Raw genomic sequence first — 23,899 nt, 5'->3', positions numbered from 1 at the left:
TCCTTGAGGCCCTAACATGGCCCAAGCACATCTAACGATGTGCTTGAGCTGTGATTGTTGGGGACAGTCCATTTGTGGTCCCAAAAGTGGGATGCCAGGACACTAAGTTAGGACAAGGGAACCGAACGAAAAATTGGGATAGTCGTGCTGAAATCAGGACAGTTGGGAGGGATGCATTTCTATGGTATTTTAAGGAAGCTGCTTCACAAGAAATGCCATCAATATCTATACAAAGTAAAGTTTGCCATTTTATTATCCTTTATTATCTCAGCTACTATTATATGTTGGAAAAAATGATTTTTGTTTCTATGTTAATATTTTAAACTCTGGTCTATATCACAAGCCAGGATATGTAGCTGGTCAATAATGTCTTCTGACTTTCGGCCAGTATTGCCACAGTCATTAGGGTAAAAGTGGTATTAAAAACCAATAGAATGATGATATTTTTATTGTGTATGGCTCATCAGCAGCGGTTAATGTGTCAATAAATATCTATTAAAAACAAGAATGGTCCAGCACTCTAAAAAATTACTTTGTGTCTTATTTATTGTATGGTAGAAAGCAGACTTTTCGGCTCACGTAAGCGCCTTTGGCTATTGGTGTGGTTACTGCTTGGCACTAAATAAAATTACTGCTTTATTTTCAGAGAGTTCTGGACACTTTCTTTAATTTAAAATGAATTACTGCTAGGCGGTACAGCACCCCACTTTAGTAAGCGCTCATCTATTTTAATACAAAAATGAGAGGGAGATCCAGACTCTAGGCTCTACAGATAAATCCAACAGTAGAAAAGCTGCCACTCATAATAGGCACACCCCAAAAAGCCTATAAACAAAAACTAGGAAATAGAGGAGGGGAGAGTATCAGTCTCCCCTATTGAGGGCGCTAATCACTGGGACAAAAAGAATATAGTGTAAAAAAAAATTACAAATTTATTAATAACAATTCATATAAAATTCATGATTGTAAAACAGTACAATTACAAGACCAATATTAAAAGCCCCAATCACCAACCACTAGCTCACAAGTATAAAGATGTTACCAAAAAGCCCTAGGTCGCGACTCTATGGGCTGAATATACTTGCTGCTTATTAGTGTAATCGTGATGGTGAAGTGGGCGGTCTCTGGACTGCAGTAAAAACGAAAAACAGGCTCAACGCGTTTCGTCCCGCGCCTTTCGGGACTTCCTCAGGAGCTGTGGATGCTGCTACTTCTCAGCCGGCTTCTCTTTTAAATCTTCGGAAATCTTCTATCTTCGCGCCAAAAACGCCGTCGCGCATGCGCACAACGACACGGAGTTCCGTTCAGCTACGGGTACCCTCGAGGACCAGTAGCTTTCGGGAAGTCATCGATGCGCATGCGTGGCAGATCTTGATCGCACAAAACTTTATTGGCACTGAGTATTCGGACACAATGTAACATAGCTGAAGTTACTCATCTATTTTATGTTGTATAGTGACGAATATTAAATATGCAATAGAATTTTTCGAACTTGGTAACATTATAACATAAATATACAGACAAATTCCTATTTATGTGTTATGTTCCATGTTTGTTTTTTTTTTGTTTGTTTTTTTAAATAAATTATTTTTCTTATTAGTGTTAAATAAAAAAGTAGTGGAGCGTATGGTGGTATATCGCTGTTTTAAAATTTAAGTATTTGAAGCTATTCTGTAAAGTGTCGAAAACTATGTTGTGATTTCTATATTAAGATGAAACTATAAATACATTTTATTTAGACAACATGTTGTAAAGCGGAAATTTAAATGTGCATGCCTTGATTGCATTGATGCACAATAGTTTTCACTGTAGTTATCTTGGAACCAACATTAGCTTTTTGTTTTTTGGTTGTTTTCACTTTGAAAGTGTCCCTTTAAATGGCACAAGAAGAGCAATATATTATGAAGTGAACACGAAGCCTTGAAGGATTCTCTTTTGTTATTCAAAAAAGGATTTAGGGGTTTAGATATTTCAGTTCAAAGCAGCGTATTTATCTTTGAACCTATGGTTCAGTTAAATAGTAAAGATCTTGTTGTATGTCACTAGTATTATGTAACCATGAATTACTCAAACTTTACAGCAACATTCTAATAATGTCGCAACAAATATTTTTTCCATAGTTTATTGCTTTACAGAGATATACGGAGCAGTAGAAAAGACAAGCCTGCTTCTGGAAGTGCTAGCAAATTGTGAATGAAGTCCTATTGCTCAAAAGACTGTAGTAATAATGTATTTCTTTGCAGAGTCACACAGATTCCAGAAAAGAAAAAGCAAATTAAATAATAAAATGGATAAGATATGTGAATACAAAGGGGGGAGGGCACACAGTTTGTCTACAAGCAAATCTTTTGGGAAAATAGGGTGATGGGTAAACTGTGCAATATACTCCTGTATATTGAAGGGACACTTCAGATCCCTGAAGTACTTATTGTGTGAAGCTTGTGTATTTGATAGAGTCCTAACCTCAACATCTGAGGAAAGGGATTTAGGGTTGATTATTTCTGATGACTTAAAGGTAGGAATACAATGTAATAGAGCAGCTGGAAATGCAAGCAGAATGCTTGGTTGTATAGGGAGCGGTATTAGCAGTAGAAAGAGGGAAGTGCTTATGCCATTGTACAGAAGACTGGTGAGACCTCACTTGGAGTATTGTTCACAGTACTGGAGACCGTATCTTCAGAAGGATATTGATACTTTAGAGAGAGTTCAGTGAAGGGCTACTAAACTGGTTCTTGGATTGCAGGATAAAACTTACAAGGAAATGTTAAAGGATTACTATAGTGTCAGGAAAACAAACTTGTTTTCCTGACACTATATAACCCTTAGTTCTCCTCAGGTCCTCCCTCCCTTGGCGCTGTAGGGGTTAAAGCCCCTTCAGCTACTTACTTTAATCCAGTGTTGGGCTCCCTCGGCGCTAGTGACCTCTCCTCCCCTGCCGACGTCAGCTCCTGAGTGGAGCGGAATGCGCATGCACGGCCAGAACCACATGCGCATTCAAACAGTCCATAGGAAAGCATTTCTCAATGTTTTTCTATGGACGCTCTGCATGCTGGATGCGATTTTCGCATCCAGCGTCGTAAAAGCGCCTCTAGCGGCTGTCAGGAAGACAGCCACTAGAGGCTGGATTAACCCTGCAACGTAACCATAGCAGTTTCCTTGAAACTGCTATGTTTACATCTGAAGGGTTGAAACCTGGGGGACCTGGCACCCAGACCACTTCATTGAGCTGAAGTGGTCTGGTTGACTATTGTGTCCCTTTAAAGGATGTTAACATGTATAGCTTGGAGGAAAGACGAGACAGGAGGGATATGATAGAAACAAGGAGGAGACTATATTTAAAAGAAGACAAACTACCACAACAAGAGGAGCAAAGGTTTAAAAATAATATCAGGAAGTATTACTTTACTGAGAGGGTAGTGGATGCATGGAATAGCCTTCCAGATGAAGTGGTAGAGGTTAACACAGTAAAGGAGTTTAAGCATGCGTGGGATAGGCACAAGGCTATCCTAACTATAAGATAAGACCAGGGAATGAAAATATTTAGAAAGCTGGGCAGACTAGATGGATCTATCTGCCGTCACATTCTATGTTTCTATGTCTTTTTCATTTTTACAAAAAGTGCTGATTTTAAAAGAAATTGGCAGTCTTAAAGAGTAACCTAATTACTCACCTCTCAAATTGTAAGTCCTGGTTTGTTTAGCTCAGTGGAACTAAACTCCGGAGTCAGGCAATTGTTTGGAGAACCTGTCTTGCAAATACTTCTCATTAAACTGCATTAGGAATTCTGTGATTAGACAGTGCCTGAATAAAGTATAATAATAGAGTATATCTACTAAGTCGTGATTATTGTTTTGGGAGAGTGGTGGTGGTGGTGGTGGGGTGGGGGGGGGGGAGGGTGATGGGCAGTGGAATGTCCCTTTGTTAGTGAGGAACAAGGAGGACTTGCTGCCACCTATATTTAGTACTTATAAGTACTTTGATGTCGGAGATCCCATATCATAACATTTTCCCAAGAAAAAGTGGTGGTGCATAACTGTTAGTACAGAATTGAAGATTATGCTAGCGTTAGTGTACTTATAATCTTAATTTTAGTAATGACAGGAGGCGAGTATTTTGCATTAACTCTCTTTACTAACTCACATAGCAGTAAAGAAAAGGTGAAAACATTAACCAATCAAAAGAAAGTAGGAGGTATAGTATTCACAGTAATGAGGCTCCTCCCCCTCTTTCGAGAGCGACATCAGATACAATAAATTTTTTTTTTAAAAGAACGGATAAAGTCTTGCAACATGCACCAACGGGTGACTTTTTCAAATACGAAATCCTAGGGTGATCCAAACATGCACCAACAGATGACTTTTCCAGTTGCGAAGTCCTGGTTTCTGAAGGAAGGTCCAAAACCTGTCCGTCCTGAGTGTAGGCTGTACTGTCTTGAAGTTATGCTGAAAGAGAGTGTGGAAAAGGTTAGGAACCGGTCTGGCAACTGTTTGCAGTAATGTAACAAACCCAGCACAAACTCTAACGAAATGTACCTAGTCTAAGTATGACAATAACAGTAACGAAGCTGTATTTAAATAAGGTACTCGTCTTATATATACCAGGTAGCACACGTCTTATATATACCAGGTAGAAAATATGAAGGAAAAAATAGAGTATAGGTATACTTACATGAGATTTCATCCCTCGAGGGTGCGGAGGGTGGGAAAATACTCGCCTCCTGTCATTACTAAAATTAAGATTATAAGTACACTAACGCTAGCATAATCTTCAATTTTACCACATGACAGGAGGCTTCATATTTTGCATTTTTAACGCTGATGAAGGAGAGACGTGGCTGCCCCCGAGTTTGGGCGGAAATAGAAGGTCCGAAAGGTCGCTTCGCGTGACCAATCCGCGGCTCGTAGGATGTCTGCCAGTGATGCTCCCACGGAGAAAGCCGACGAGGCCGCCGCACCGCGAACGGAGTGGGCCCCGAAGGTGTCTTCCACACCTGCTAGAGACAGGATCCAGCGAACCCATCTGGCCAGGGTGGTAGTAGAGACGGGAACGTGAGGTCTAACGTAAGACACCAATAGTTGTCCCGAAGATGAAACCCGAAGGAGGGAAGTGACCTGAACATAACGACGCAGAGCAGAGACCACGCAAAGTAGCGGTTCCGTAGGAAAAAAGGGGTAGAAGACCGACGATGAGTCCGATTTAGTACGACGAGACACTTGGAAGGTAACTCCCTCTGGGGAGACCGAGAAGGCGTCGATGTCGAAAGCCCGCACGTCCGAAACTCTGCGGAACGATACCAGACAAAGTAGGAGTGTTAGTTTGGCCGACAGTTGTCGAAGTGAGAGTCTGTCGTTATCTGGCCAGTCTCGCAGAAACTGTAGGACGACTTCCACGTCCCATAGCCGAGTGTACTTGGGTCTGGGGGGCCTTTGAAGTCTGATGCCCCTGAGGAGGCGGCATACCAGAGGGTGTCTCCCGACGGGTGAACCCAGGACCGGAACGTGAGCCGCTGAGATCGCGGAGCGCACAACGTTGAGGGATCGGTAAGACCTGCCCGCGGAGTATAGGTGGGAGAGAAAATTCAAGATGGCCGTTACAGGTGCCGTAAAGGGATCAAAGTTCCGTTCACTGCACCAAGTGGACCAGGAGTTCCATGCTGCGAGATAGCATCGTCTGGTTCCTGGTGCCCACGAATCCCATAAGAGGTCTCTAGCTGTCTGCGATAAGTCCTCGGTCTGCCAGGCACCCCTGAAAGAGTCCAGGCTACTAGAGTGAGGCGGTCTTCCAGAATGAGAGGATGGGGGTTCCCTCTCGGGTCTGTGAGGAGCGTCCGGTAGGACGGTATGAGGAGAGGATCCCTGTAGGATGAAGCTAGAAGGTCCGGGAACCATGGTTGGCTCGGCCATAGGGGACTGATGAGGAGCAGAGATCCGCGTTGCGTCTTTAAGTATTGTATCGTCCTTGCCACCATGGCAAATGGGGGAAAGGCGTAAGCGCCCCTGGGTGGCCATGGTTGGAGAAAGGCGTCTACTGCTTTGCTGTCCGGATCTGGTAGCCACCTGAAGTACTCGTCCGTCTGCCTGTTGTTCCGAGATGCGAAGAGGTCCAGGTGGAGGGGGCCTCTCCTGACCGAGAGGCGATGGAAGATTGTGGGGTCCAGTCTCCAGTCGCTGCTGTCCCGCCAATGGCGAGAGAACCAGTCCGCTGTCAGGTTCGTTTCGCCCGGGAGATATTCTGCCATGAGGGAGATTTTCCGGGGAAGGCAAAACTCGAATATTTCTTTCGTAATCTCTGAGAGGATTCTGGATCGGGCCCCTCCCAGTCTGTTGATGTAACGGACCGCTGACACATTGTCCATCCGGAGGAGGATGCAGCAGTTGGTCCGGTTTCTCGCTAGGCTGCGGATTGCAAATGACCCCGCTAGAAGTTCTAGGCAGTTGATGTGGAGTTTGAGTTCTTGGGAAGTCCAAGCGCCTCCCGTCGAACTGCCTTCGCAGGTGGCGCCCCATCCCCAGAGGCTGGCGTCTGATTCCAGGACCATGTCGGGCGTGTTCCCGAAGATGGCTCGGCCGTTCCACGCTTCCATGCTGTCCAGCCACCATCCCAGTTCTTCTTTGACTTCCTCCGTCACCGGAACCGTTTGGTCGTACGAAGGGTTCTGGCGGAGAAAGGAAGCCTTCAAGCGCTGCATCGCTCTGTAGTGGAGTGGACCCGGGAATATCGCCTGGATAGATGCGGATAGCAAGCCCACGATCCGAGCCAGGTTGCGGAGTGGAATGGAGTGGCTGCGAATGGCTCTGCGTATTTCCTTCTTGATGGCTGTGATCTTTGAGGTTGGGAGCCGAAGTGTGCTGGTCTTGGAATCTATCTCGAAGCCCAGGAATTGTATCTTCTGGGTTGGGGATATTTCCGATTTTTGAAAGTTCACCACGAAACCTAGGGACGTGAGGAACCGGGTGGTATATTGTGTGTGTTGCGTTAGACTGTACCTGTCTGAGGAAAACAGTAGCAGGTCGTCCAGGTAAATAATGCACCGAATTCCTTGAGTGCGTAGTCGAGACACTACTGGCTTCAGGAGTTTGGTGAAGCACCACGGTGCGGAGCTGAGGCCGAAGGGGAGGCATGTAAACTGCCAGGGGCGGCCTTGCCATCGGAATCTGAGGAACTGTCGGCAGGATGTATGGACGGGTACCGATAGGTAGGCGTCCTTGAGGTCCAGTCTTGTGAACCAGTCCCCTTCTTGGAGCAGATCTCTTAGGAGATGGATGCCTTCCATCTTGAAATGTCTGTATGTTACGAAAGCATTGAGTTTCCTTAGGTTTATAACCGGCCGAAAGTCTCCAGATTTCTTTTTCACTAGGAAAATGTTGCTGAAGAAGCCGTTTTGGTCGTGAGCGGGTTCTATCGCTCCTTTGGCCCTGAGTTCCCGTAGTTCGCCATCGATTAGAAGGCGATCTTCCTTGGAGCACTGAATGGGGTACGGAGGGGCGGTCTGGGACGGGGTTTCCACAAAATCTATGATGTAGCCTTGGACCGTCTGGAGGATCCATGCGTCCGTGGAGATGGCTGTCCAGTTCTGAAAAGACAGAGCGATACGACCTGCAGTATACGGGGTTAGTGGACATTGAGGCATAGTGGTGCTTACCTGTGGGGAAGCGTGCTCTGCCACGGCTACGAGGTCCTCTGCCTCTGTCTGCTCCACGGGTGTAGGAGAAAGGCTGCCTGAAACCCACTTCCGGGTAGAAAGGTTGGGGTCTGTGTGAGCGGGGGCCAGAGGGCCAAAAACGGCTGGCTGCTCGGCCCCTGTAGCGGCCAGCCCGTCCAAAAACACCCCGACTGGGGTAGCCCCTGAATCCTCGCTTCATTGAAGTTTGCGCCTTATTGAGCGAGGTGAAAATATTTACATGCTTATTAAGCTCTTTGAGGAAGGCTTCCCCAAACAATTTGCCCTGTGCAAGCGGTCCCAACTCCTTGGTGCCCAATTCCACCAGCTTTCCGTCAATACGGAGCAGCGCTGCTTTTCGCCTCTCAGAGGAGAGGGCTACATTGGTGTTACCAATAAAACAAAAGCACCTCTGTGCCCATTCTCTTATATCGTGAGCCCACTCTTTAACCATACTGGTATCAAATTCGTCAGCCCTTGTAAAAGCATCGTCCGCCAAAAACATGATGCGGGAAAGTGGGCCAATAGAGTCTAGGAGTTTGTCTTGAACTCCGTGGAAGCCCTTCTCCACTCCTCTCCTGGGGTCGCGGCCACCCCTAGACATGAAAGTGTTCATGACCTGGTCGAATTCGGGGGTTTGGGCCACGTTGTCGGGAAGGGAATGGCGAGGGCATTCCGAACGTAGTCGGTTGCGCACCGTTTTGTCCAGGGGTTTGCGGAGCCAACGGTGCATAAATTTGGAGAGATGGTCGGGGGGGGTCCAGTCCCCCGAACGCGGGTGTCGTATGTTGCGGGGGTCGAATAGACGTTGCCCCGTGGGGTCCAGAATGGCTTCCCCTTCTTCTTGGACCGGTGTGGGGTCGTCCGGTAGTTGGATGTCGTCCAAGAAGGTGCCTTTTAGGAGACCCGTATGGGATCCCGTGTCCGAACCCCAGTCATTGTCTGGATCGGAATCTGCGGCCTGCCACTCATCTAACACAGCCATGGAGCGTGTTTGTTCTTCCCCCTCGTCCGAGGAGTAATGGGCGGGGGTGGGTGGTGCTGGCCTGTGGCGTTTGGCAGGAGCCTTGCCTTTGCCCATGTTGTCATTCCTTTCCTTGCCCTTCCAGTGGCGTTTGCTGGTCCGAGAGTCGGCCTGGGCATGGGATTCTGAAGCCTCAGAATCATAGTCATGGGCCTGGGCTGTTGTGGGTTTTTTAGTCTGATCGGCAGTCGCCGTCATAACCCTGGATAATGCTTTCTCCATAGAGGCGGAGATGGCTTCCGCAATCATGGTTTGGAAGTCTGCAGGGTTTTGAGGTGTATCCATGGTAATAGGAGTTGGGCCGCTGTAATAGCTGAGGCACAGAAATGTTGGGCTAGGGGTCTGTCCCAGTTAGTGATAAAAAAGGGGGGTACCTGCAGCACCCAGTTAACCCCAGCAGGGTAGGTATAGGTATTGAAATGTAAAAAGGTAAAAACCCCAGCAGGGTGAATATGACAATTCTGGCAGTAAAAAAGCACCAGTTTCCCCAGCAGGGAGTATTGGGATTTTCTTCTGGGCCACACCCAGGTATAAATGCTCAAATATATATAGGTGGCACGAAATCCACCTGATAGCAGCGGTATTAAATATAGGGCTTCACCCTGTAAGTGTGCAAAAGCACCAGTAGGCAGTAAATATTTTACGATTATGGGGCCACACCCCAAGCACAGGTAAATAATTTGACTGACCTGGGGACCCCTGCCTGGTTGTGTCCGATTACTGTGTGTACGGGCGCCGGAATGAGGAGACCGCAATGCTCCCAAGATGGCGGCCGTGGATCTCGCGAGACGCGAGATCCAAGATGGCCGCCGGAGGAGCGGGAAAAAACGGTTTCCCGCCGTGCGGCTACAGTGAAAGCGGCTGTGAAGCCGTGTGGAGGAAAAAAAGGGGGGGTGGAGGGTGAACGTTACCCTCAGGGAAATGAGAGACAGTCGGTCCGACGGCGGAGAAGCCGGCGGACCGAGAGGTGAAGAAAAGGAGAGAGACCCTGTGAGGGAAACAGGGAGGGGGAAAAGACTCCCCCAAGAGCGAAACCCCAAGAGGGCAGAAGAAATAAAGGTAGAAAACAACAATAGTAGCAAAAATAAAACTACATATATAAGATAAATACAGTATATAAAAAGAATTACGTAAAAATTACATATACAATAGTGAAAAAGGGAAGAGACAAAAACTCTGACCTGTCTGCTGATGGAGCAGTAAAGAAAGAGGGGGAGGAGCCTCATTACTGTGAATACTATACCTCCTACTTTCTTTTGATTGGTTAATGTTTTCACCTTTTCTTTACTGCTATGTGAGTTAGTAAAGAGAGTTAATGCAAAATATGAAGCCTCCTGTCATGTGGTAAAATTGCTATTACAAATAGAGAAATCCTTGTGGTATTATTGGAACAGGTTATAAAGGCAAGTAATTGATAGCAATAAAAAATAAAAAGTACTATAGAACATGTAATTTTATGACAGTTGGAGTTCTTCACATACAAAAAAAAAGGTTGTTCACTTTCTTTAGTAAGCTAATAGTATGTATATATGTTTTTCTTGATTTCAGATTTTGGTGTTAGTTCATTTTTAGCAACAGGAGGGGATGTCACGAGGAATAAAGTCAGAAAAACATTTGTGGGCACCCCGTGCTGGATGGCTCCTGAAGTCATGGAACAGGTACATCGGATTTTTATGACATTTAATTATGTTTGCACCGGCTGCTTGACACTTGACGTCCAGAACACAGTCTTCAGTAAAACATCAGCATTAGTAAAGTTTCAGAGTGAATGAAAGTCTGTTTTTATTCTGGTGACCTTGATTTTTCCATTGAAAATATTGATCTTGGCATAAAAATATCAACGCTCCACCTCTCTCTTGTACGTGTTTCGAACCATATATTGCTCTTTGTAGACATTTAGTGTCATGTAAGAGATAATAGAATAATCACATAGAAAAGGGCATGCTGCTTGTGGCAATGTCCAGACAAATGTTCTGGCTGTCACTGTACGAGGATAATATACCCAGATGACATTTCTCTTTAGTTACTGTGTTTATGTAACCTCACAACTTTTTAAGGTGAGGAGACACCTTCAGCTTTAGAAGCCCAAGGTCCTTTTAATTTGGCTCACTGTGAAACTGCAGTATGTCCAAAATAGAAGTAAAGGTAAATAAAACCCTTGCTTCTCGGAGCTCTAACAGATACAGTTAGTCAATGCTGATTAGAGTTGAGAGGCTCGTCTGCTTACAAGCAAGCAGTAAACCATTACACAGGCTGTTTCACTTTCAGTCATGAAACATTTCCCTAACGCATCAGGACAACAATTAAACAAAGAGCCTAGATTGCTTTACACCAGCCATCCTCAAATTAGGGACCACCAACGAGCTAGTATTTAAGGGTTACCTTTTGCAGTTTCCTAGGGGACATTGATCATATCTGATGGACAGGTTTTAATGACCCCTGTTTTTCTCATTTTCCAGTTTAGCAAACTGTAGAATTCTAGATCTTGTTTAACCACTGGTGCCATGGCCTTTTTACTTCTGTACGCACACAGTATTTGTCCTCCCTCCCGAATTTTGGATCTTACCTAAATATTGATTACATAGTCTATCAGTCTCTGCCTGAAAAAGCAGAGTCTGTACAGATGTGTAAACAGCAGCTGGATGCATACTTGCAAAAAACACAATATTCAAACATCTTATTTTTAAATTGTGGGTAAGAGCTTCTTGATCCAAGGATAAATCTGACTGCCAACATTTTAACATTTAACTATGAAAGAGTTTATGCAATGGGTAACCAATGGGGTAGCTCCCCAGCTGTTTATGAACTAAATTCCATACATTCACATCCAGTGTGGTTTCTTTGATATGTTTGAGGACCATAATAGCTGAAGGACAACAACAGCTGGAGCTCTCCCTGATCTATTTCGTGACATGAGATGGAGATGTCATGTTTCCTCTCCACCTGGTGCCTCTCACTGGATCTACTTAGTACTCTATATTCACCATATGTAATCTAATTTATACAGTAGTTATCTAGTTGATACTATAGCTTTCAAAATAACTTTAGCTTAATGGAGCAGTTTTAGTGTATAGATCTTGCCCCATGAATTCTTACTGCTCAATTCTCTGCCATTTCATAAATTTTAACTATGATATAATTTTTTTTCAGCCATGACTTTTTACCAGATTTATTCCAGGGTTCCTAATTAGTCTTGGTCTTGCAGTTCTGCTTTCAGTAGCCCATACTTCACAATCCTCTGTTTAGTGAAAACATGATCTTGCATTCATATAAATTTGTTCTCAATTATTTCTATTAGAATGGTTCGCAGTGAACAAAGTACACAATTATTGTTTTTGAATAAAGGGAAAAAAAGGGAGCAACAATGGGAGCTCTATAGGGAAAGGCATACCCGACTATAACTAGATTGGTCCCTTGTACTTGTGTTCCTGGCCAAATTATTTTATAACATCTACAGATATCATGGGTCAGTGGAACATTCCCACTGTGTGTTCTTGACCACCATGAAATTCCAACCACGTTACTAAGATTGCATTAGATTTTTGAATTTATGCCATAATAGGACATTTTTCCTACCACAGGTGCACTTTACAATAACATTATAAATATAACTATATGTGCACATATACTAACCATACTAAAAAGGCAAACTATGTTTTATATATTTTCTCTCTAGGTTAGGGGATATGACTTCAAGGCTGATATATGGAGTTTTGGCATAACTGCTATAGAATTAGCAACGGGTGCAGCTCCATATCATAAGTACCCTCCAATGAAGGTAAGAATGCAAATTACATACAATTATTTTAGTATTTTTCACATTTGTGTAGATGTCTATATTATTTAATTGTTAAATAATTTACGCAATGGAAAATGCTGTGAAAGTTTGGAAACAGTGGATGGAGAAGGACGGAAAGTTGGATATCCCAGGCAAAAAGGTGTGGCACTGAGTAAATGGAAGGAGAGAAACTCCTGAATGTAGCACGAACTTTTTAAAATGGGCAGACGTAAATATCGCCCTTTCATGCTCAGGCGCCCAGCTTAGAATAGAATACAGAGGTCTAGCAATACCCAGAGCCTCTAAATTTTGACCGTGAAAACCTCAGTAAGATTCTGTGTAATAGAAAACAAGAGGGATGGAATGGTTGAGATTAACAACAAACAACCTTTTTTCTTATTTTTATGACTATTTTGTTTTAATTTGACAATTTGATGTAAAAATGTATTTTTATTGTATTATGTAATAAAAGCAGAATAACGAACTGTTGGAAACCAAAAGTATGCGCTGTCACTTTAATTTCTTGACCATTCATCTGTGTTGCTGTAACAATACAGCAATATATAAAAGACAAACAAAATAACTACAAATGCACATGTCAACTGTAAAAGATGTTTCTTTTTATCTTGAAATAAACATATTACTGTTTAGCTAAGTATTTAAACCTACAAATGTATATTCTAAACACTATATTGGCAAATCTTATTGCAAAATAACTGAAATGAAAAATATATTTGGCTCAAGTTGTGCCATTTAATTGCCGGTTCTTCACAATTCACTGTTTAGTGAATAAAGCAGAGTAGATGGTGGGAACCGCACTCATTCCCAGCGGCCACGGGTGCTCCAGAGCAGGACCAGCAATAGTAGGCAAAGAAGAAAGACTCACAGGCACTCCGAATTCAAGCCGCAGGCAGTTTTATTGTAACAGAATGCAACGCAACGTTTCGACCGTAAAGCTCTTTTTCAAGCTTGAAAAACTGCCTGCGGCTTGAATTCGGAGTGCCTGTGAGTCTTTCTTCTTTGTTCAGTGAATAAAGTCCCAAATATAATGAGCAGGTCTTATGAGAAGTTTCACATTTCCTATCATTGTCCGTTGTGTTGTCTAGGTCTTAATGTTGACTTTGCAAAATGACCCTCCCACGCTAGAAACTGGAATAGAAGATAAAGAAATGATGAGGAAATATGGAAAATCATTTAGAAAGCTAATTTCTCTCTGTCTCCAAAAAGATCCATCGAAGAGGTAAGTAATCCACGTCTTAACAAAGCTTCGCTCTGTAAATGAATTATAAATAATATAAAACTACATTCAAGTATTGCATATCCGTACAACTCAATCAGCTTCAGACGAGAGAGCAGATCGAGGACAGTAGGGCATTTATATGTAATTCCAAATCTTTTAAGTATTAAAATTATTTCATGCAACCTCCAACCTCCTTCTTATTTGACTCAATTCTTAACATTCTCATTTTTTCCTTCCTTTTTTCTCCATTCATCTATCTTTAACTACTTCTTCACTTCCCTGACTGTTTAAATATCCAAACAATATTGTCCTTCCCATCTTTCTTCTGACAAATCTCCTTTTTTTTGTTTGCTATTTTTGAGATTCTGAGTGTGATGTCCACAACCAGCTACCACTCCCCATTCTCCCCATTCTCCCCATTATTTAGTCTGCCCAACCAACTGAAATTTGAGTACAAAACACACAGTTGTCATTTGCCTTATATTATTCTGCTTTAAAGTTATGCTCTGCTTATGAATATGTTATGTATTTTTGGGGATGATTAAAATTAGGTAAATACTGTTGTATCTGCTGTGTATTTATTAACTAGGGCTTTTGGCTCATAGTGGGCAATACTTGTCTATTTTGTCTGCTATCCAGTGCAGAAGTTGTAATCTTTTTGTATATTCCTCCCATATACTTGGCTTTGAAACCTAGTACTTTTAGTGCTCAATTCATTTCAGGTGTTCTCTTTCCATAGCTTACGTTCCTTGTTGAACATTTCTCAATCTCTGATGTTCCCTCCTGGATGTCCCTATACACCTTACAAATAAACTGAGCCCAAAAATTAAAAACTGAACACTTTTATTCCTTTCATGTAGTATCTACATCTCAATTTCTGTCATTCCCTGCAATTTGTGCATTATCTAATTCCACCCTCTTCTTTGTTAAAAAAAATATTTTATTAAATATTATCTACAATTGGTATGTTGTTATCAGAATTTCCATCCACTCATTGTATTCCTCACCGCCCACTATCCACCCCCAGTGACCTTGTTCAGTGCTCCATTATCCCACTAAAACTAAATTAAAATGCAGCTTACTATATCTTCGTCAACAGTGCCTTTATCACACCTTCACCGTTATTTGCAAAAACTCCAATAGTTTCTATTCTTCTATGATTGATTTTTTTAATCGTTTTCTCTCTCAATAAACCTTCCACATTCTTACCTCTCATCATTCATCTCCTGTTATACTCATTGTCACCCCTTCTTCATCTCCTTTACAACCTTTACCCTACATCGAAGGGTAAGGTCTTAATCCATTTGCTCCTTTTCCCTCTTAGCAATTTTAATGCTAGGACAGACTCTCCACATCTGGTTGTCAGAGCCTACACCTTTTTACAAACTCCATGAAGGGGAGCTGTCACTTCTCTGGAATGTACACAATTGAATAAGCATTAAACATTTTCTATAACTTGTATTTAACTTTTCTCCATTTTATTTTATATTTCTTTAAATTGTTTTGCAAATTACATCATACTCTAGTTCAGACAAGGCAACGGCAAGGCTAACATTGAGAGTGAAGAGGAGACACAGGAGAAAGAGTGTGTCATTTCTCCCATTCTCCTCATATTTTCTCTCTCCCGACTACGGGGTGCAAAGGACTGAGCTTATATCAATGATTGACAGGTAGCAGAGATGGAAACTTCGTTGCAGGATATAGTGGTGTGCATTTCTACATTTAATTTTTTTTCACACCTTAGAAATACATATTTGCTAAATATACATAAAAATAATATTAAAACCCCTCAGAAGAGACAGTCTTCCTTTAGAATCTCTATTCACAAATGCCGTATGTTTTCACTCCATAGTTCAGTCCCATTAGTGATCTCCTCTTTACAGACCGACTCATCTGACCTCATTACTCTCTTGCATCATTCCCTCTTTTCCACCAACGTTCCATCACCCTGACCTCTATCTGTCCTTCCTTCATTTGCCAATATTAATCTAGTATGATTCTGATATTATATTTAATGTGCTTTTAGAGGGCTGTTTAATGCCTGCGTTCTACCTGTCCTTCCCCTTGGTGCTATTACCAGTCACTCTGAATCTGAGGTTTAATGTGCTCATTGATGAATACATTATTACCAAGTTATATAATCTCTCTGGGTAATGGCATGGTATAAAAACGCAAAAAAAAAAGTATACAGTGTTATTTACTCTTCATGGTAGACATTGATTTCAAAGCATCACAGGGATAGCTGATCTTTCAAAGTAAGCATTTTATTTCAGATATTTTTTTATTACCGTAAGCATGTCTATTGTGTTGGTTAACATTTTCATCATAATTCAGGTTTATTAGCACAGACAAGAAACAGATGTGTTTCTAAATGCTGGGTTAATTTGCTAAGCAGTGTGTTGGAGAGAGCTGACAATTCATTTGTTAAAATAAAATTGAGCTGTGAAATATCTCAATCTTACAGTAATTCTTGGTCTAGTGGATATTTTTCCCCATATTGCATGACTTCTTCTCCCTTGAGTTACACTAGAAATAAAATAAATATAAAGCAATTGTACTCTTTGGCAGTAAAAAACACAAGCTATAGAAAGTTATGCTAAGTACATCTAGAGGCACAGTCAGTGGTGTATTCTGGTTTTGTGCTGCCCTAGGCATGTCAAAACTCAGGCACCCTCTCCACCCCTTCCAAATTTCTCTTCCTGACAGACACACACCCTCACTGATTCATACACTGACATAAACACTGACCCTCCTGCTCAAGTCCCTCGCGCGCCTCTCAGTGATGCAGGAGCTGGAGTGACGTCATATTCCGGCTCCGGCATCACTGCGGGTTGCGCGAGGGAGCTGAGCAGGAAGAGCTCAGGGAAGAGCGCTTCTTCGCTGACCGCAACATCAGAAGATGCCAGCCTCGGGGGATCCTGAGATGGCCAGCCGGCAATCTTTCTGGTCCCCCAGGGCAAGAGGCTGGCAAGGGATTTGCCAGGGCGTTTGGGGGCGGCTTTAATTGCCGCACCCCTGAAAGTGCCGCTCAAGGCAAATGCCTTGTCAGCCTGGGGCTAAATACAGCGCTGGGCACAGTGGCACTAAAAACTGTCAAAGATCAACATTAACACTGATTTACAGGTACACTCAAGACAAAAACCCAAGTATGGTGATTTTTTTTTTCTATGATGCAAGATGCATGTTTTTTGTTTTTTTGTTTTCACAAAAATGCAAACATGTCTTACATTATACTCCTGGGTACCAAGGAAAAAATAGTCTACCAATATGCCATCCATTTATGATGAAAAGGAAGAGGAAGTTCCCAGCATTCCAGCCTATCACATGACATATCACTGGAAAGCCCAGGATGTCCTCTTTACAATACAGCAGGGATTGATAGAGTAGCCCAAAAGAATAAAAAAGAGATGCATATGAACAAAATGTCCAGTACAGAGGACACACGTTAATGAGCTGGGTCTCAAGAGGTTAAAGCTTTGTGGTAAACCAACTGGAAGTTTATGTACAGATGTATACAACATTTTCTTATTCAGGTTATTGGAAAGCGAATGCATATACAACAGAGCAGCTCATTACATGTTCATTCATGAAAATTAAGGAGAATTGCCCGTACAAGTAAATGAAAGTTGCTAGTGAATTGCTCGTTTGAAATCTTTTTTACCGGACAAGTGAAATTACTGAGCATATGCATATAACTCCAGAAAGAGACTTATTCTCAAACATTTCCCAGTTCTTGATTTCAGTTAACAAAATCCAGACATCGACTGGTGTTTCCCAGTTATTTTCTGGATGATGTCATAGGCAGTGGCGTCTCTAGGATTCATTTTAGGGGGGGCACATGGTGGGCCAGGGAGAAAAGTAGGGGGGCACATTTAACCCCGCCCTCACCGCAGTTTGACCCCGCCCCTGCCACATGTTAAGCCCCGCCCCGACACAATGTGTTGTTGTTGTTTTTTTGTTTTTTTATATAATCCCTGGTGGAGAATTCATTATTTTCCACCAAGGATTATTAAAAACCAAACACAATTCCCTTGATACAGTCCATACACACACACAGACTGCTGAGTCCATACACACATAAATACTGCTGAGTCCATACACACTGCTGAGTCCATACACACACAGAGACTGCTGAGTCCATACACACACACAGACTGCCGAGTCCATACACACATACAGACTGCTGAGTCCATACACACTGCTGAGTCCATACACACATATAGACTGCTGAGTCCATACACACTGCTGAGTCCATACACACTGCTGAGTCCATACACACACACAGGCTGCTGAGTCCATACACACACAGACTGCTGAGTCCATACACACTGCTGAGTCCATACACACATACAGACTGCTGAGTCCATACACACACAGACTGCCGAGTCCATACACACTGCTGAGTCCATACACACATACAGACTGCTGAGTCCATACACACATACAGACTGCCGAGTCCATACACACTGCTGAGTCCATACACACATACAGACTGCTGAGTCCATACACACATACAGACTGCTGAGTCCATACACACACAGAGACTGCTGAGTCCATACACACACACAGACTGCCGAGTCCATACACACATACAGACTGCTGAGTCCATACACACTGCTGAGTCCATACACACATATAGACTGCTGAGTCCATACACACTGCTGAGTCCATACACACATATAGACTGCTGAGTCCATACACACTGCTGAGTCCATACACACTGCTGAGTCCATACACACACACAGGCTGCTGAGTCCATACACACACAGACTGCTGAGTCCATACACACTGCTGAGTCCATACACACATACAGACTGCTGAGTCCATACACACACAGACTGCCGAGTCCATACACACTGCTGAGTCCATACACACATACAGACTGCTGAGTCCATACACACATACAGACTGCTGAGTCCATACACACTGCTGAGTCCATACACACATACAGACTGCTGAGTCCATACACACATACAGACTGCTGAGTCCATACACACACAGACTGCTGAGTCCATACACACACACATAGACTGCCGAGTCCATACACACATACAGACTGCTGAGTCCATACACACTGCTGAGTCCATACACACATACAGACTGCTGAGTTCATACACACATACAGTCTGCTGAGTCCATACACACATACAGACTGCTGAGTTCATACACACATACAGTCTGCTGAGTCCATACACACACAGACTGCTGAGTCCATACACACTGCTGAGTCCATACACACATACAGACTGCTGAGTCCATACACACACAGAGACTGCCGAGTCCATACACACACACAGACTGCCGAGTCCATACAAACACAGACTGCCGAGTCCATACACACTGCTGAGTCCATACACACATACAGACTGCTGAGTCCATACACACATACAGACTGCTGAGTCCATACACACATACAGACTGCTGAGTCCATACACACATACAGACTGCTGAGTCCATACACACACAGAGACTGCCGAGTCCATACACACACACAGACTGCCGAGTCCATACAAACACAGACTGCCGAGTCCATACACACTGCTGAGTCCATACACACATACAGACTGCTGAGTCCATACACACATACAGACTGCTGAGTCCATACACACATACAGACTGCTGAGTCCATACACACATACAGACTGCTGAGTCCATACACACATACAGACTGCTGAGTCCATACACACACACAGACTGCTGAGTCCATACACACACACATAGACTGCCGAGTCCATACACACATACAGACTGCTGAGTCCATACACACACAGAGACTGCTGAGTCCATACACACACACATAGACTGCCGAGTCCATACACACATACAGACTGCTGAGTCCATACACACTGCTGAGTCCATACACACATACAGACTGCTGAGTTCATACACACATACAGACTGCTGAGTCCATACACACTACTGAGTCCATACACACATATAGACTGCTGAGTCCATACACACTGCTGAGTCCATACACACTGCTGAGTCCATACACACATACAGACTGCTGAGTTCATACACACATACAGACTGCTGAGTCCATACACACTACTGAGTCCATACACACATACAGACTGCTGAGTCCATACACACATACAGACTGCTGAGTCCATACACACATACAGACTGCTGAGTCCATACACACACAGAGACTGCTGAGTCCATACACACACACATAGACTGCCGAGTCCATACACACATACAGACTGCTGAGTCCATACACACACAGAGACTGCTGAGTCCATACACACACACATAGACTGCCGAGTCCATACACACACAGACTGCTGAGTCCATACACACTGCTGAGTCCATACACACATACAGACTGCTGAGTCCATACACACACAGACTGCCGAGTCCATACACACTGCTGAGTCCATACACACATACAGACTGCTGAGTCCATACACACTGCTGAGTCCATACACACATACAGACTGCTGAGTTCATACACACATACAGTCTGCTGAGTCCATACACACACAGACTGCTGAGTCCATACACACTGCTGAGTCCATACACACATACAGACTGCTGAGTTCATACACACATACAGTCTGCTGAGTCCATACACACACAGACTGCTGAGTCCATACACACTGCTGAGTCCATACACACATACAGACTGCTGAGTCCATACACACACAGAGACTGCCGAGTCCATACACACACACAGACTGCCGAGTCCATACAAACACAGACTGCCGAGTCCATACAAACACAGACTGCCGAGTCCATACACACTGCTGAGTCCATACACACATACAGACTGCTGAGTCCATACACACATACAGAGTCCATACACACATACAGAGTCCATACACACATACAGAGTCCATACACACACACTGCTGAGTCCATACACACATACAGACTGCTGAGTCCATACACACACACAGACTGCTGAGTCCATACACACATACAGAGTCCATACACACATACAGACTGCTGAGTCCATACACACATACAGAGTCCATACACACACAGAGACTGCTGAGTCCATACACACACACATAGACTGCCGAGTCCATACACACATACAGACTGCTGAGTCCATACACACTGCTGAGTCCATACACACATACAGACTGCTGAGTTCATACACACATACAGACTGCTGAGTCCATACACACTGCTGAGTCCATACACACACACAGGCTGCTGAGTCCATACACACACAGACTGCTGAGTCCATACACACTGCTGAGTCCATACACACATACAGACTGCTGAGTCTATACACACACAGACTGCCGAGTCCATACACACTGCTGAATCCATACACACATACAGACTGCTGAGTCCATACACACTGCTGAGTCCATACACACATACAGACTGCTGAGTCCATACACACATACAGACTGCTGAGTCCATACACACATACAGACTGCTGAGTCCATACACACACAGAGACTGCTGAGTCCATACACACACACAGACTGCCGAGTCCATACACACATACAGACTGCTGAGTCCATACACACTGCTGAGTCCATACACACATATAGACTGCTGAGTCCATACACACTGCTGAGTCCATACACACACACAGGCTGCTGAGTCCATACACACACAGACTGCTGAGTCCATACACACTGATGAGTCCATACACACATACAGACTGCTGAGTCCATACACACACAGACTGCCGAGTCCATACACACTGCTGAGTCCATACACACATACAGACTGCTGAGTCCATACACACATACATAGACTGCCGAGTCCATACACACATACAGACTGCTGAGTCCATACACACTGCTGAGTCCATACACACATACAGACTGCTGAGTTCATACACACATACAGTCTGCTGAGTCCATACACACACAGACTGCTGAGTCCATACACACTGCTGAGTCCATACACACATACAGACTGCTGAGTCCATACACACACAGAGACTGCCGAGTCCATACACACACACAGACTGCTGAGTCCATACAAACACAGACTGCCGAGTCCATACAAACACAGACTGCCGAGTCCATACACACTGCTGAGTCCATACACACATACAGACTGCTGAGTCCATACACACACACTGCTGAATCCATACACACATACAGACTGCTGAGTCCATACACACATACAGAGTCCATACACACATACAGAGTCCATACACACATACAGAGTCCATACACACACACTGCTGAGTCCATACACACATACAGACTGCTGAGTCCATACACACACACAGACTGCTGAGTCCATACACACATACAGAGTCCATACACACATACAGACTGCTGAGTCCATACACACATACAGAGTCCATACAGACACACACACACACACACTGCTGAATCCATACACACACACACACACACACACACACAAGCTTCCTCACTAGCAGACAGACACACACACAAGCACATTAAGCCTACCTGTCACTGGAGCCTGTTGCTGGGAGTCAGGCAGCCATCTTCCATCCTTCCCAGCAGCAGCATGGGCTGCTGCTTAACGGCGGGGGCGAGGCTTATGTGAGGGAAGCGGGGCTTTGTTTGGGGGCGGGGCCTGTGCCGGGGATGCTGCTGGGTGCTGAAAACACCCAGCCCTGTTCCAGCTGCTCTGCCCTGCATTCCCTTGGGCTGTCTGTCACACACTGTTACAGTCCGAGGGAATAGAACATGGGCAGCAAGTTGCTGGCATTTGGGGTGGGCCCAAGGGGGGGCACAGCATGATGTAGGGGGGGGCGATCTTTTTAGATTGGAGATGGAAGGAGGTGTACAATTAAGTAGACTTGTATATATTTTTTTTACATCTTAATTTGTATTGCGTAGTTAAGGTATACTTTAAACGGTAAAAAGTCAGCAATACAAACTGTTATATAAGTGTATAAAACAAGTCTTACCATAGGTAAGAGAGATTTATCTGAGGGACGCATGCAAAGTTATAAATTCATTATATACCTTATTAACATATGTGAGAAATGTATGTTTTATTGTTTAAATGTATGTATATATTTGTGTGTTTAAATGTATATACGGTATATATATATATTTGTGTGTAGTGCTGGCATTTGAATGCAGTTATATGCTTGTATGTACTGTTGCTATTTGAAAGTATTGGTGTACTTGTGTTTAGTGTTTGTGTTTGTATGTAGAGTTGGCATTCGATTGCTGGGAAACACACACAGATACACATAGATACACACACTAACACATACATATAGATACATACACACATACTGACACACACTAATACACTGACTCATTCACACAAATACACAATGACACATACACACACAGATACACACTGACTCATACACACATAGATACATATACACACATTGACACACACAGATACACATTGGCTCATACACACACTACACTACACATATACACAGATACACACACGCGGATACACACATATTTGCACACAGATAACACATACACACACAGATAACATATATACACACATAGATAACACATACACACACATATATAATGTTTTTTCCTTTTTTTTAAACCCACAGACAGGCAGTGTTTTGGACAGCCATGCTAAAAGCTATTCATCTTATATTTCTCATAAATGGTTTGTTTTGTATTCATTTTAATGATAGAACAGATTAATGCATTGAAACTTTGAATTAGAGTCATGTAGCAGGGTTGGTTGGTTCTCTTTAAGTAATGCCACAACAGCCAAATACTCATGTCCAGTATTATATAGAACCCCAGAGTGTTTTACTAAAGGGACACTTTGCTGTCAAAATGCAAAAATATAAAAATGTAATTTTGTATGTTACATTGGGTGTATATCCTACAACAGCTTTGCAAAAGTTGGAGATCTTCTACCATCCAATTTTAGTCGTGCAGACTTTATGTGCCTGTCCAATCAAAGATTTCCCAATGCAGCTCAATGAGAAGTCTTTACAATGCAGGTGCTCTGAGTAATTTCATCCAAAGAGCTAAGCTACCAGGAACTAACAGCACCGGTTGTTTGATTGACATCCAAGGAGGTGTAACAAGGCTAAATTAAAAGTGTACATTTTTATTGAAATAAAACTTTTTGTAAAATGAACAAAAAATATTTATAATTCTGTCCAAGTAAAATCTTTTGTCTTGTTGTTTCCATAGGCCAACAGCTGCTGAACTACTAAAATGTAAATTCTTCCAAAAAGCTAAGGTAAAGAGGTTTTTAAAAACAAATATGCAATATAAGAAATAAAATGTGAAAAAAAAAATA

The 23,899-nt window shown here is 43.3% G+C and overlaps 1 protein-coding gene across 2 annotated transcripts in view; it reads left to right on the top strand.

Annotated features, from left to right (window-relative positions):
- The window catches only part of STK39 (serine/threonine kinase 39), a 281,003-nt gene that overhangs the window by 57,323 nt on the left and 199,781 nt on the right, over positions 1-23,899 (top strand). For both annotated transcript variants that reach the window (XM_063429695.1, XM_063429696.1), the window contains exons 6-9: positions 10,233-10,342; positions 12,361-12,462; positions 13,569-13,702; positions 23,791-23,839. In XM_063429695.1, the coding sequence (XP_063285765.1) occupies positions 10,233-10,342; positions 12,361-12,462; positions 13,569-13,702; positions 23,791-23,839 (395 nt within the window). The remainder of the gene's footprint in view (positions 1-10,232; positions 10,343-12,360; positions 12,463-13,568; positions 13,703-23,790; positions 23,840-23,899) is intronic.

This window comes from Pelobates fuscus, chromosome 8 (assembly GCF_036172605.1).
Source record: "Pelobates fuscus isolate aPelFus1 chromosome 8, aPelFus1.pri, whole genome shotgun sequence".
In the NCBI taxonomy this organism is placed as follows: Eukaryota; Metazoa; Chordata; class Amphibia; order Anura; family Pelobatidae; genus Pelobates; species Pelobates fuscus.
Note: the sequence above shows the minus strand (reverse complement) of the source record. Positions and strands in the feature narration are given on the sequence as shown.